This window comes from Hibiscus syriacus, unplaced genomic scaffold, assembly GCF_006381635.1.
Source record: "Hibiscus syriacus cultivar Baekdansim isolate YM2019G1 unplaced genomic scaffold, ASM638163v2 tig00111013_pilon, whole genome shotgun sequence".
NCBI classification, from domain to species: domain Eukaryota; kingdom Viridiplantae; phylum Streptophyta; class Magnoliopsida; order Malvales; family Malvaceae; genus Hibiscus; species Hibiscus syriacus.
In genome coordinates, this window is record NW_024062953.1 from 216820 (window position 1) to 231683 (window position 14864).

A 14864-nucleotide genomic window follows, 5' to 3' on the forward strand; every position below is an offset into this window, starting at 1 on the left:
CTCATGTGATAGCATCTTGCTCGCAAACACGTCAAGACTATAACCATTTTGTGGATCCCGTATACCTACTATCTGAAGTCTTTAAGGTATACAAATTTGAGTTTCCCCCATAGGTAATGACAAATACCCTACTGAGGTTCAGGATTAGCTTTCGATTGTACCAAATTCGAGTTTATTGAGGGAGTGTGGTTGGCCAAAATCCAATCGAATTCATTGTGATATGGATATTTGATAAAGATCTAGACAAGACAAAAGATGTGGCAATTGTAGAAACCCAGAACACACTAGAAAAACATGTCCACTTCTGTTATCATCAAGTAACAATTGATGAGAAAATGATGTATTTGTTTATCAAATAATAATTCTTGTACTTTAATTTGCATTTACTTCAAGTTAATGTCATTCGATAATCGCAGATGAAGATTAAAAACACGAACACAATCAATAAATTTTATCAAACTAATAACAATTTGGTATTTAAATACAACAAACTTACAATAAGAATTAAATAGTAAATGATAACCAAATTACAATAACTGATATTAAATGGTAATAAACAAAATTAACTGAAATACATTAAAAAAAAGTCCAACAAATTTAACAAAATAAAGTAAGTATTAAATGAGAAATAATAAAAAATTACAATTTAACAAAATAAAGTAAATACAAATATAATAAAAAAATTCTATCGATGCCTGCGTCGCGAATGTGTTCCGCAGGGCGGTGGCTGTCGGTCTCGAGGAGGATTTCTTCGTATCACTGGTTCTGACTCTTCGCTATCATCATCGTCGTTGTCGTCGTCATCGTCGTTATCGTCGTCGTCGTCATGAGCAGGTACATTAGGTTGATGAGGAGCTGATGACGATGAAGCACCTCCATAGAATAAGGACCCTGGAGGTGTATGACTGACTATCCCACCGGCCTGCGAAAACTGAGAAAACTCATAAAACCCATACATCGCTGAGTGTGAAAAATGTACAGAAGGTGTCTGTGTTGCGGCCATGGGTGATGAGGCTGAACCCGCCATATATTCAGCATATGAACCCCAAGTCGAATCTACAAACATAGATCCATAATAGCCTCCAGGAGGGGTCATATGTGACGGTGGTGGCGGCGGGGTTATAAAACCAGGTGAAGGCGGTGGCTACTGTGAAGGTCATGCTGGTGCAGCTGAGGATGAACCGGAAGCACATGCTCTCCGTCCATGAGTCGGGGGACGATGGTCATGTGTCGGTGAACGTCTCTATCGACGTCACGGAAAGGCCTACCCTCGTGCATCCCCAGGAAGTAGAAACGGTTTCCCGTTACTGTTGAACCACTCATAATAACCGTCAGCAAACATCAAGAGGTCATCAAAAATGGACTCTCTACGGGGAAGGCACCTATGTCGATCCTCCCACAACACGACCCACTCATGATGCCTCACCAGCCAATCTGTATCTGTCTTGTCGCGTCTATCTAAGCTATGCAACTCGTCCATATTACGAGGTTCTCTGGAATTGGTTGAAAACAACCAAACTGCCAGAGCATGCGATCAGTAGAGTGTCACTCGACAGTCGCATAACAGATCAGAGGGACCATCGCCATCCAAATATCTTATGGGCCCCTCAACTCAGGTGGGATCACCGCCCTCATATCATCAGTACAATATGGCACACATTCAAACTAAAATAAATATTATATATTTTTTTATCAAAATAATAATCTAATTATATAACTATAATCTAAAATCGATTTTTAAACATTAAAATTCATACATGTGTGCCAGCCTTCTGATCGATTAGTACCCTAATTTTTTTTCTAAATCATCAGGTAGCTCCTGATGATTTTTCCTATCAGTAGACCACCTATTCAAGGAAAAAAATTATTATACGCTGTATAAAATTATTAATATACAAAATTAGTTTTGTAATTACCTCAGAAGTAGTGGAAATACGAATGGGTTCTTCACAACGGGACATAAAAAAGGCTATTGATACCATGCCCAAGACTGCAGGAGTAGGAGACATTCGCCGATAGCATTACGCCTGTAGTCAGTGGCTCCACACATCTCCCTGTATAACAAAGCCAAAACTGCCGAGCCCCAACTGAATGATCCGGCCAGATGAAAGTCGCTAAGATGTCGCAACCACATGTAGTGAACTAGGTTGCGAGATTTGTCCGGCATCAACAACCCTCCTATCAACTGCAATATGCATGCCTGTGTATACATCTTAACTTCATCCTCAGAGGCGTCTGCGCTCAACTCCCGAAAATTAACATCTAACCAATTTAATGGTATCCTACCTCCGATAAAACTTTTCGGGACACGTCATAGATTATTCTGGCACAAAGTAGTCCAGGAACCCTGCGAGATCCTTGATATCACATCTCCATCCACCAGAAACCCTAGGTGCATAGCAACATCCTCAAGTGTAATCGTGCACTCTCCGCACGGAAGATAGAATGTGTTGGTCTCCGGCCTCCACCGCTCTACTAAGGCAGAAATAAAGTCTGGTTCTATCTTACAGTGACCCTGTTATCTACCTATGTAACCAAATCCAGCTTCTACTAAATACGGCAAGACACAACTAGGTATCACTAACTTAAGATTCCTAATAAAAGGATCTAATACACGATCCTTCTCCTAAAAAATAATAATTACACAAATTAATTCTTAATCTAATAATCATGCATTAAATAAATCAACAAATTATTACAAATAATTTAAATTAAATTAAAACATTAAAATGTTACCGTAACATCAAAGTGTCGAGATATATGATTTTCATCCAAGCGAAATAAATCATCTTCCATTATATATCTGCAAAAAAATTATATTAGTAAAATAATAAATAAATTAAAATGCTTAAATAAATTAAATACATAATATTAAAAATATTATAAAATATACCTTAAACAGATAGAGTATTTGAGAGAATTTGGTATGATGAAAGTAATGGACGAGGGGTATTTATAAGGAAGGTTGAGGGTAATTAAAGGTATAACGCGTCCCCTGTACAGTGTTATACCCCACATGTCAAATAAATAGCTATAGCGCGGAACAGGGGGTGCGCTATATCCCACGTGACGCCAAATCAACATATAACGTGAGACAGAAAGCGCGCTTTACTGCTACGGGTGTTAGATCAAAAAATATAATATGACTAATATTAAATCGATAAATATACTGATCACCGATAATTTTTCGAGAAAAACGCCGCAATTCAACAAATGGAGCCGTGAGTACAGCTATTTCTGTTATTTAAATTAAAAAAATATAATTTTGAACAAGTCAACAAAAATAAAGGCATAAAAATAAAATAGAATGAATGTGTCCCAATCCAAAACAGTTTATAATTCATTGAGAAAAATATAAAATAAAAGGCTCGGTAGATAAAAAAAAGCAGAGCAAAGGGAAAGGAGGGCACGCGCGTTATCACAGGATGGAGGATGAGGACCTCGTAAAAGCAAAACAAAGAAAAGATTTATGGACACGTGTAAAGGAGATAGAGCGATTGGAAAAGTAGAAAGAGTAATGGTGAGTGGTACTGGGTCAGGTCACAATTAAAACGAGGCCTCGAAAGTAAATGAGGAGCGTAGACTGACTCGGATTGCTCCTCCCATCCCATTCTTCTTCTCGTTGTTGTTGTTGTTGTTGTTGTGCTTTTCATCTATGTCTGTCTCCAGTTCTTCTCTATTTTCTGTTATATGTTAGGGATAAGGTATGCATCCGATTTCTCTCTCCCTTCTGAATATGCTCTGTTGATACTTGTATTGCCTTAGTTTTTACAGTTTTTCTTCAATTTCTAAGCTTACTTTCATTTGATCTATGCCTGACGTCGTTTGATTTTTGAAGGAACATGTTTTCTTTTAACATTTTTTATTATTAAAATGGAATATTTCGGTTCAATTTGGTTTCTAGTAAACGATTTCAAATTGTGTTTCTTTTGTTGAAAATATGTAGCTGAATCGTTTTTTGGTTCTGGTTCCTTATGTTTAGTTGATCTAAGTACATAGTCCTGGGGCAAATTTTTGCATTTGAAAGTTGAATGTTTTTATATCCATAGGAATTTATTTTTCTAAGCCTAAGTCATTGCCTTGCCGCTTCTGCTTTTCATTCTCAGTTATCGGTGGTGGTTTGGAGGTTTGACTGTCTCAGAAACGGATATTTTGGCGTATACGCTCGATTCAGCTTAAACAATCTGAGATCCAGATAACTGCATTTCTAAGGTGTGCTTGCAACTCCGAGGCTTTTAATTTTCCTTGACCAAATTAAGGTATGTCTTCCCATTCTTTTAAAATTAAACGGGTGAACAAACATTTCAAAACGGGAAACTAAAGCTAGCTGGTATCTCCTTTCCTAAATCAGTTATATTAAAAACAAACCACAAAGAAAATGGAAGGACCTGGATGTATTCCAATTTCTTGACACTGCTTCCGAAAATAACTTCTCTACTTTCTTTCTCATCTCTAAACAACAATTTACCTCCCTTTGCTGGCTAACTGACGCTTCATCTGTCACATTTTTATATCTGTTTATCTCTTTAATTCCTTTACTCGACAAATTAGGCACAACTTATATCTTAAATCTTAAGCAATGCTTGCTGATTGCCCGTAATCTCTAGCACTTAGTGTCGGTTGGGAACTCACAAACTTTCACCATGTTGGTTTTAGGTGATATCTTGAGTGACTGGACCAAGAGTTTGGGCTAAAGAGAACTTGTTATCCTGATTTGATCATTTGAGGTTTCATTCACTTTTGGGAAAATGGTCGAGGGGCCTAAATTTACGGGTCTTATGGGAGGAACCAACAATAATGACAACAATTACTATGATTTCACTCAAGGGTTCTATCAAAAACTTGGCGAGGGAACAAACATGTCTATTGACAGTTTACAAACAAGTAATGCTGGTGGATCAATGTCCATGTCAGTCGAAAACAGTAGTGTGGACTCTAATGATTCTCTAACCCACATTTTAGGCCACCCTGGTTTAAAACCTGTGAACCGCCACAATTACTCTGTCTCTGTGGGCCAGAGTGTGTTTCGTCCTGGTAAGGTTGGCCATGCGCTTAATGATGATGCATTAGCTCAAGCATTGATGGATGGCAGGTACCAAACTGAGGTATTACAGAATTATGATGAGTGGACTATCGATTTAAGAAGACTTAACATGGGTACAGCTTTTGCTCAAGGTGCTTTTGGAAAGTTATACAGGGGTACATATAACGGTGAGGATGTTGCGATTAAGATATTAGAAAGGCCTGAGAATAGCCCTGAGAAGGCACAAGTTATGGAACAGCAGTTTCAGCAGGAACTTATGATGCTTGCAACACTGAAGCATCCTAATATTGTGCGATTTATTGGGGCGTGTCGTAAGCCAATGGTTTGGTGTATCGTCACCGAGTATGCTAAGGGAGGCTCAGTTAGACAGTTTCTAACGAAAAGGCAGAATCGCGCTGTGCCATTGAAATTGGCAGTCAAGCAGGCATTGGATGTTGCTAGAGGGATGGCTTATGTGCATGGGCTTGGGTTTATTCACCGGGATTTGAAGTCAGATAACCTTCTAATAGCTGCTGATAAATCAATAAAGATTGCAGATTTTGGTGTTGCACGTATTGAGGTGCAGACTGAGGGCATGACACCCGAGACAGGGACATATCGTTGGATGGCTCCGTAAGTCATTAGACCCTTATATACAACAGTTTCTTTCAAGTTATAAAGTACATTCACATTTGTTTTGGCTCTTTCATTTTTTCAGAAGATTCTCACTAGTTGGCATGAATTCTCCTGGAACTTGTAAAGAAATCCCTTAATGTTGTGCTTTCTTTTTGCATAGATTTCTTGCCCCTTTGTTTAATTAACATTTTTTTCCAACAATCTATTATGTTTTTTGTTGTGGATTGTGTTAGGGAGTAAGTCCTTCCGTGTAAGGTTCTGCTATCTTGTGTTTTTGGCATCTTCTTAGCTTTTGATTCTATATTATTTTGAGCTTTCTTTTAAAATTGTCAAGTTAATATAAAACTTATTTACGCCTTTATCTGAATCTCAGTTTGGTTATGCAGTTTCTTCTAAAATATCTGATTCTTTTGTTTGATAATTTGAAGGAAGTTTCTACATTAATAAATGTGATTTGATATGGTGTGTTGTAGATCCCCACTTTCAACTGGATATTGTAAAGAAATTATTGAGTATATTCACAGAATTCTTGCATATCTAGAAGAAAGTTGGATTAGATTATTGTGGATTGTACAAGTATCATCTCATAAGATTGAATGTTTGAGGCCTCTCTCCAATGTAGGTGCAAGTGGTTGTATTTGGATGCCTTGCAGCTTACAGTAATTTAGGCCTCTTCCTGAAGCAACATAAAAATGTAACAACTATGGATACTTGATAAATAAAGTGCTCATCAAGCATTAATGCATACTTATCCATTAATTTTGTTTATAATTCATAAAACCATATCACTATAAGAAATAACAACCAAGGCTTCCATATGGCTCAGTGATTACCTCTGGTAGCTGCACATAAACTGTGTTGGTTGTACCAGAGCAAGATAGGAGTTCTTAAAGCTCCCTTCAGTCTATTTGAAACTTGTAGATTACTGTGTGCACATTTTATTGCACAGCAGTGAGGTTGGACTCACAGGCAGCACTCATGATTTGTCTCTAAATTTCTATGGTACTGTTCTCAAGAGTCTAATTCCCAAGCATCCAAATCTATCTGCCTCATCCACTGGAACAAATCTGTTCATGATGGCCAAAGGATCTATCACACTTACTTTTGAAGCTTGGGTTTTCACTTTCCCGATCTTATCAACTTTTATGTTATTTACAGCCTTTACATAACTATGCATCGAGTAATAGTGATGTAAACAAACAGATGGGTTAAGAGTTGTAGTTAAATGTTGGGTGGTTACTGTTTCTGCTGTGTCATGCGAAGCAAGGTAGAAAGACAAATAATTGAATCAATGTACTTACTTATGGCCTATGTTGAGTTGAAGCAAGGAGTTAGAGGGAGGATGTTGTGGATGTTTGTGGGCCGAACCTGTTTTAGGAAAGGCATAAGTTTGAGTTTTCTAGGTACTGCATAGGTTTCTTGATTGTGATTTTGTTCAGTTGATTTCTTTTCTCAGGTTTCTCGATTGCGATTTTATTTTAGTGATTTCTTTAATTTCTAGAAGAGGTTTCCTATTTATGTAATTAGACCGGTCCTTATTAAAGGACGAATGGAAAAATAAAACCCATTGTGTGACTCAATTCCAAACTCATGGTCGCAACAGAGGAAGCTGAGCAATTCTTTTTATGTACTTAGTAATGGCCTACTATGAAGTCTGCACAAATAAGGAGGTCGGACGTAAGTATGTTTTACCAAGAATTTCCTAGATTTAAAACAAGTCTCATAGTTAGGTTAATTTGGATAGAGCAATTTAAGATTTTTATTGCATTTTAAAATGAGGCAGTTCAAAACGCAGCAATTAAAGAATGTACGGTCCGGCCAACTATTCCAAAAATTGGGAATATTCTTTTTGGGTTACCAAACTTAAACAGATTGTTAAAAGTGATTGTTACATTTTCTTGTTAAGATGATTCTACAAAATTTCTTTCTATTTGGCTCGGTCTTGTTGATTGTTAGGGTAGGAAAATTGTTAATGCCTTTGTAGAGGGCAAAGTACTGACTGGCTTGAAGGATACTCTTTTCATAGGATAAGTTCCAGTTTCACAATTTAACTTTGATAGAAAGTTAAAGTGTGATACTTGAGTTGATATAATGATATCTGATAACGTAGAATGTCATATATGTATATATATTTATTACCCATGAATGTTTTTTAGCCTAACGGTTGTCGGCTAGAGGCGCAGACATAAATACATAATGTACTCTGTATGTTTTATACTCAAAGCAATGAAATAAGTTGAGGCATCGAAAATTGTGTATTTTTAATTCCGTTCCTCGTGCCTTGACTTAATATGCACTTCAATAATGCTTCCCCACCGTGGTGGAAAAAAGTTGAGAAAATCACATCACTTCATCTTATTACTCTTTACTTTTCGTATTTCTCCTTTTTTTTTTATTTGAATTTTGCTTGCCATGTTACTTGCATGTTTCAGGTAAATGCTTTCCTGTTCCAAATGGAGTATCGGAAACTGAGTTGCAATTATATGTCGTATTTACGTACTGGTGTCATTGGTGTATTTGTTTTAGCATTTAGTTCATTTTTTTAGCTGAATTATCTTTTAAATGAAACTGTGTATATTTGCTAATCAGTTGATGTGGCGTCCGAGTTGTCTATTCGTTACGTTTTTTATTCAAAATTGTCTTTATTTATGACAATGATACTGTTGGTTGTGATTCTGTGCTATTCTTTACACTTGCAGAGAGATGATACAACATAGGCCCTACACGCAAAAAGTAGATGTGTATAGTTTTGGAATTGTCCTTTGGGAGCTTATAACTGGCATGCTCCCTTTCCAGAACATGACTGCAGTGCAGGCAGCATTTGCTGTGGTGAACAAGGGTGTACGTCCAGTTATTCCAAATGATTGTCTCCCTGTTCTGAGTGAGATCATGATCCGTTGCTGGGACGTTAACCCAGAAGTTCGTCCTCCGTTTACTGAGATTGTGAAGATGCTCGAGAATGCGGAAACTGAGATAATGACAACTGTTCGTAAGGCTCGTTTTAGGTGTTGCATGGCTCAACCAATGACAATAGACTGATCCAGAATAAAAGAGTGAAGAACAGAAAGGAAAAGAGGATATAAATGAAAATCAAAATAGCAGGTTTAAGAATCTAAATATAAGTTGGTGTATGTATCAGTACTTTTCTCTTTTTTTTTTTTTTTTTCTTTCGAATCTTGTTTTCTCCTTTGTTTTCAAATAGAAGAAGGTAAGGATTAAGACTGCTGGTTTTTTATGTTGGTGAGTTGCACTTGAACCAATGGGGTTGTAGCTTTAGTAGTAGTAAGAGGATCATAGATGTGAAGTGGTTTCTCTCTGTAGCCATATGTGTGTGTGTGCGCGCGCGTGCAGTGCCTGCCACATCCGTTAACTCTTTTATTGTTTAAAAGCGGGTTCTCAATTAGATCAACGTCTTATTGTGGTGTTTTCTTTTGCTTTTTCACCTGGTGGTCACTGCCACTGATTTGTTGTTAGGGATTTGATTCTTATTTTGTTTCCTAGAGTTTCCTTTTCAATATCAGTATACTCTGCTGTCACTTTTTGTTTTCCTTATTAAGCCATGATTCCTGAAAAGCAGCAAGATAGTTTCCTCTTTGGTGGTGAGGGTTGTGGTTACTACAGGTACAAGCTTGGGTTATCTACCCTTCCTTTCCACCGTCTTCTATTCCTATGATGCATACAGTTGGGCCTTTCCGCTCCACTTCTGATGTTGCATTGGAGCTTACTGTCATGCTTAACAAATCAAAAGTGCATGGATATGGAACCAAAGAGGCAATTGCACGTAATTTATCTTACCAATGACATTCCTTTCTACTTCTATCCGACTCCTTTTGTTTGGCTTGCCGACGGGGCTCTTTGTCTAGCTGTTGCCAAAATGAGCTCTACTTTTTCATTTTTTTTTTAAATATCGGTGTCCAACACATATCTAGACATAAGCATAAAATATGATTCTTAGTGATACCTTAAAACTTGGAAGATTAGAGGATATCCAGATTAAAAATAAGTCATCTGTAATACTCATCCTAAGTGTCACATGATTGACAAATGATTTGCTCCATCATGTAGTCGATGTTGTCAAGGCACAAGATTTTTCTTCAGGTGTTAAAACCATTATATTGCTTGAGGCGCAAGCTGTTGAAAAGAGCGTGCTATAATGGTGTAAAGCGCAATTATATATTTGCCTCTTGCTTGTTCGGTTTCTATATGTTTATGCCTAAGATTAGTTTAAGACGTGCAATTCTGATAATAAATTCTAAAGGTTAGAATTGTACTTGCATGACCCCCCCTAATATTTTCGTCCTCATGGACAAACCAGCTGGCACACGATTATTGAAGCCAATACGAAGAGATTCGAGCCTTCTTGAATGAGGTTGTAGGTTAGCAAGTTGAGATTCCAAAATCCGACGTCTCTACTGAATATTAACCAATGCTTCATTGTCGAAATGATCTCGTTAAAGCTTGATTTTATCAACTAGATGATAAGTCTCGAATCTATAAGGAAGATAAATGAGCTTACTCCCTCCAAAAGTCGCAGGTTCTTCCTAGGCCCTAGCTTGGCATGTTGATGCCGGTGGTTATTGCAGGAGATCCTCCTTAGCATTTCAATATTTGCAGTTTGCAACATAGACAATGAAACCCTGGCATTTAAAACCGTGTCATGTTCAATGCTTGCAAGAATAAACTAAAATCCTTGAGTCCTTTGGGCATATCTTACAGCCATTCCATTGGAGAGGTTAACCCTTTTGAAGGGTCCTTAAAGTCAAATTCAAGAGATAAAGATGATAAGTATGTGATAGGAACTTGCATGCCATCAAACCCAAATTATTTCTACTTAATGCGTGTGAGCAAGCAAGGAGGAACATTGAAGTTGACTAGTTCTATTTGATTGCTTGCTTAGATCATGAGACAGTCAACAACCGACCCGCTCATTTGCAGAGTTACTCTCTTTAAGATTCAAGAACCTGTTTTTGTGTCTTAATGCTCGCCTTATTCTAAATACGTGTCTCAAAAGTCAAAACATACAACAGCGAACAATCAGTCAAGTGAATAACAACCATCAAACCTCCAAAGACAAAACAGATAAGATTCTTTCGATTCTCTATCCATTAAACACCTTAACAAACTTCAAATAAAATACCACTAAATAGCATGGGATGAAGCACTGCTCTATCATGTCATCACGGAGCAATTCTTTGAGGGTCACGAGGGAAAAGTGAAGTTTTACGAATGTTACCCAGAGCGCAGAAAAGCATCACCACCCTTTCCAATCCCACTCCAAACCCACCATGTGGAGGAGCACCATATCTGTACAAGTGCAGAAGCATTAAGAACTCTAAGCTATTCAATTCTATTAGCACCAACAAAAGCCTCAGCAACAGATACTATTTAAACATTGACATAAAAATATTATTATAACCACTTCTCATACTTTATCCGATCAAAAGTTTGGTCAATACAGATTCACTATTGAAACTTACTACTAGAAGAAAAGCAAGGTACTAGAGAAAGTGGCGATTTTTGACTACCTGAAAGAATCAATATAGGTTGAGATTGTATTGACGTCAATTCCACATGCCAGTGCACGTTCTGCCAAAAATTCTGGTACGTGGACACGCTGGGCTCCTGAAATTATCTCCTCACCTAAAGGATACGAAACAGTTAAACAAGTTTCATTAATAGCATTACCATATATAAGTTTCAAGAGAACAATAATATAAAAAAATGGAGAGATTCCTAAGTTTAAGATCACACAAGGGGACAAAAACAAAGAGAGAATTAGCAACAAATGTAAGCCCATTAGGAAAAGGAACAGACCATGAATGTAGTTATATCATGTTGGATACAAACAAAAAAAAGGTTTACATGCATATTCAATTAGTGCAAAAAATGTCATTATTTTAATCCAGTGAACCAATCGTTGCTCAATTATTACCACAATATTGCACTATAATCTTCTATTAACAATATCATCCAGGCAGGAAAACCATACCCCATCAAAAGAGCTTCAGATTTGCTTGGAGTTCATTTCAAATTTCATTTCACATTTTCAGTCATTTACAGAGGACATGATTATTCTTGACACTGACATGATAATTAACAATTTCAGTCCATTCTTGAAACCATTTGTACCAATGAAACTAAAATCCTCACATGAAACCTTGTCAGGAGAATCTTATAAAAAAAAGAGAAACCTTGTCAGGAGAATATCAGACACAAAAATTCCAAAACCATATAAAGGGATTTTTTAAAAATATATATCTAAAAGAGAGTAAAATGTCTAACAAAAACATGCTTAAGCAGAACAAAAGTACCCACACACAGATACAGATAAATAGATCAAGAATGCATAAAGAGAACAAAGAAAGGATCTATTGATCAGATTGATTACCTCGAATGAAGACATCAAATGAATTACTATAAAGGGCATTATCATAGCAAGGCATGGTGTAGAATGGCCTCACAGCCAAAGGATAGCGGTGCAGAATATAAAATTCAGTGTCATACCTATAATAAACAGTTTTAAAATCATAATTAGAAAATCACATTCAATAGAAAAAAAACAACAGCAGAACAAAAATGTACAAGAAAGAGGTAAAAGTTATAAATTACTTCTCCAAAACTAGCTGGCCCAGTTTTCTCTCTGCTTCTGTATTAAGGTCCCCAAGAGGGTCAACTTCCACACCAGCATCCTGAACAAGCACATGAAAATTGGGAGGTGGTGAACTACAAACAATATCAGCTAAAAAAAAGACAACCTTTTAACATAGCCGATCTATAAGAAATCCTTGGTTTCTGATCCAAGCATAACAACTTAAGCAAATTACTTCCTTTTCCACTTTATATTCTCTCCTGCTACCATTCTAATTACTTCTATTGTGCATTGATTGTGTCACCTCATTTATTTCACCTATTTCCTCTTTAACATGAGTGCAAATAAAAAGAAGAAGAAAATACCACAACAAGTGACTTGAACTTAAATAACCAAAAAGCATCAAGTTTACCTTCAGCATTTGGACTCCTTCTTCAAATGTAAGACGCAGGGTTTTTGGCTTGTACTGCACATTACAAACAGTTAACAATAGAATATAGATTAAAAAAAAAAGAATTCCACATTTGCATGTTTCTTTCCATTCCAGCAATATTTAACTGCCTACTATGAGGTTATTTAATTTTCCAAAATAGTACAGAAGCTTAATAGCTATGCAAGTATTGCAGAACTGAAAAATGGATATATACCTTCAAAGGTTCAAAGGGATACTGCCTGCCTACAGCTTCAAGTTCCTTTTGACACCTCTCATTCAAACCATCAAACATAGTAACAAACAATCTGTCCACAATGTCCATCACCTGCATGTAGAGGATCAAATATCCATTAAACCATATAGAAGATCAGGAGACATGACCCGAGCCAACAACAAATCATACCTCAGAGTAATGCTTCTTAATCTCCATTTCAACATCAAGACCTGTAAATTCACACAAATGCCTGTGAGTGAATGAGTCCTCAGCTCTAAAAACAGGGCCAATCTCGAAAACCCGCCCAAAATCCCCACAGATTGCCATCTGCTTGTGAAGTTGAGGAGACTGTGCCAGACATGCAGGTTGCCCTTTGTAGTCAAGCTTAAAAACAGCAGAACCACCTTCACTAGAGCCTGCTATCAATTTAGGGGTATGGATTTCAACAAAACCCTCGGACAGCAAGAATTGCCTAAATATCTGCAGAATGTTTGGACTTGTTTGAGAAAACATTTAGCAGTTTAGATAGAAGATGGAAACAATAAAATAAACAAACAATTATAATCTTTAGAGATTAAAGATTATATTAAACAATGGTGAACAAAAACCAAGTTCTTGAGCTGATGTGAGAAATGTAACGAATGCCAAGACATATCCATATCTGTTCAGTTAAAATTTTGTGGACAAGAAAAATGTCAAGGGCAGGCATGATAGCATGCAGTGACAATCATAGTGATAGAAAGCAAGCAAGAATGAAAGAAAGAAAGAAAGAGAAGATGCTGGCAACAGCAAATCCTCCGAGACTTACGGTTCCAACTTGGCACTGGATGCGGAAAATTCCTTGATTAGCAGGGGTTCGAATATCAAGAACTCTGAAGTTCAAACGTGTATCTTGATTGACACGAGGAAGTTTATCCCCACTCTGTAGTAGATTAAAGGAAAGACGGGTGAGTGATGGTAAACATGCATACAGACATATATAGATGTATACATTGCTTCTTTTTCCACCGTGAAAGCAAAATAATGGTATTTATTACATACTTGCAAGGCAGCTTCAATCTCAGCATCACTTCGAGCAGCATCGTCAACGTTAATGGGTAAGGTGGGCAAAGCTTTGTTCACACAATACAATTTTCTGAGATGAATCTCGACCTTGAACAATAAAAAGTAAAGGTCCATCAATGGATATCAGAATTTCATTTTTCTCAGTTAATAAAGTAAAAGAAAAGAAAAGCTCTATCAGAAAAAGTCGGTACCTGCTGGGTGGTTCCTTTGATGGGATTCCCAGGGACAGATACCACACCGATTGCATCAACGATGGATTCTCGGTTGAGTCCAGCAACAAACTTCACCATCTGACGACTAACTCCCTCTCCTTGCGTAGTGACCAGACACTGGACGGTAAATCCCTTTTCCCTCACCACCACGAACGCCATATTCTTCGACACAGGTCGTGTTATGTGGACTCGTCCCCTTATAAGCACCTCCTTCTCCTTCAAATCCTGGGTAAGTGCTCCAACAGGGGTCCATTCCATGGAGGAAATGGCTAGGCTCCAATGGCCAGCATCTGTTTGGGAGCAAGATTTGAGCTCCGGGAGAGAGACGTCGCCATAGTTGGAGGAAAAGCGATCATCCTCCTCGACGGAGAGAGAAGAAGCCGCGGAGGACAAGGCAGCAGCTTCCTGGCGGCGGCGCAACTTCTCCTGTTTGGCAGCTTCTTTTTTGGCGGCTTTTTTGCTCAGCTGCTGCTCTTTCGATTCAGATGACATGATGTTGATGAAAATATAACAATTGGAATAGCAACTCTAAGTTCAATCGTTGGCACAAATAAAGACGAAAAGAAAAGGGATTTTATGAAGTAATTGAAACCCCAAGTATCTAATATTTAAAGGTTGGGGCAATTGAAACCCTAAGCCCCTAATGTTTACAAGTAATTTGCCATTTTTGTCCCTTCCCCGTGTTTTCTCCT

The 14864-nt window shown here is 37.5% G+C and overlaps 2 protein-coding genes across 3 annotated transcripts; one reads left to right on the plus strand and one right to left on the minus strand.

Moving 5' to 3' along the window:
* Positions 1–936: 936 nt before the first annotated feature.
* On the minus strand, positions 937–14734 carry LOC120150102 (aspartate--tRNA ligase 2, cytoplasmic-like). 2 transcript variants are annotated; one of them, XM_039162819.1, is made up of 11 exons: positions 14152–14734; positions 13937–14047; positions 13704–13817; positions 13085–13375; positions 12896–13006; positions 12661–12714; positions 12269–12348; positions 12048–12163; positions 11185–11299; positions 10826–10963; positions 937–955 (listed from the first exon to the last, which is right to left on the minus strand). In XM_039162819.1, exons 1-10 carry the CDS (start codon positions 14662–14664, stop codon positions 10837–10839), a joined length of 1632 nt encoding a protein of 543 aa, XP_039018750.1. In that variant the 5' UTR covers positions 14665–14734; the 3' UTR covers positions 937–955; positions 10826–10836. The 2 variants fall into 2 exon arrangements, with proteins under 2 accessions (XP_039018750.1, XP_039018749.1); XM_039162818.1 differs by lacking the exon at positions 937–955 and having other exon boundaries at positions 10726–10963.
* On the plus strand, positions 3595–8974 carry LOC120150103 (serine/threonine-protein kinase STY13-like). Its single transcript, XM_039162820.1, has 4 exons — positions 3595–3704; positions 4107–4259; positions 4657–5656; positions 8359–8974. The coding sequence occupies exons 3-4, from the start codon at positions 4749–4751 to the stop codon at positions 8696–8698; spliced, it is 1248 nt and encodes a 415-aa protein (XP_039018751.1). The 5' UTR covers positions 3595–3704; positions 4107–4259; positions 4657–4748; the 3' UTR covers positions 8699–8974.
* Positions 14735–14864: the final 130 nt, after the last annotated feature.

Excerpts from the sequence above, each read along its gene's own strand:
- LOC120150103 (XM_039162820.1), top strand. The coding sequence starts at position 4,749 with ATGGTCGAGGGGCCTAAATTTACGGGTCTTATGGGAGGAACCAACAAT. Across the intron at positions 5,657-8,358 it reads ACATATCGTTGGATGGCTCC|AGAGATGATACAACATAGGC; the intron begins GTAAGTCATTAG and ends TTACACTTGCAG.
- LOC120150102 (XM_039162819.1), bottom strand. The coding sequence starts at position 14,664 with ATGTCATCTGAATCGAAAGAGCAGCAGCTGAGCAAAAAAGCCGCCAAA. Across the intron at positions 14,048-14,151 it reads TCAAAGGAACCACCCAGCAG|GTCGAGATTCATCTCAGAAA; the intron begins GTACCGACTTTT and ends TTATTGTTCAAG. Across the intron at positions 13,007-13,084 it reads TTAAGAAGCATTACTCTGAG|GTGATGGACATTGTGGACAG; the intron begins GTATGATTTGTT and ends CTCTACATGCAG.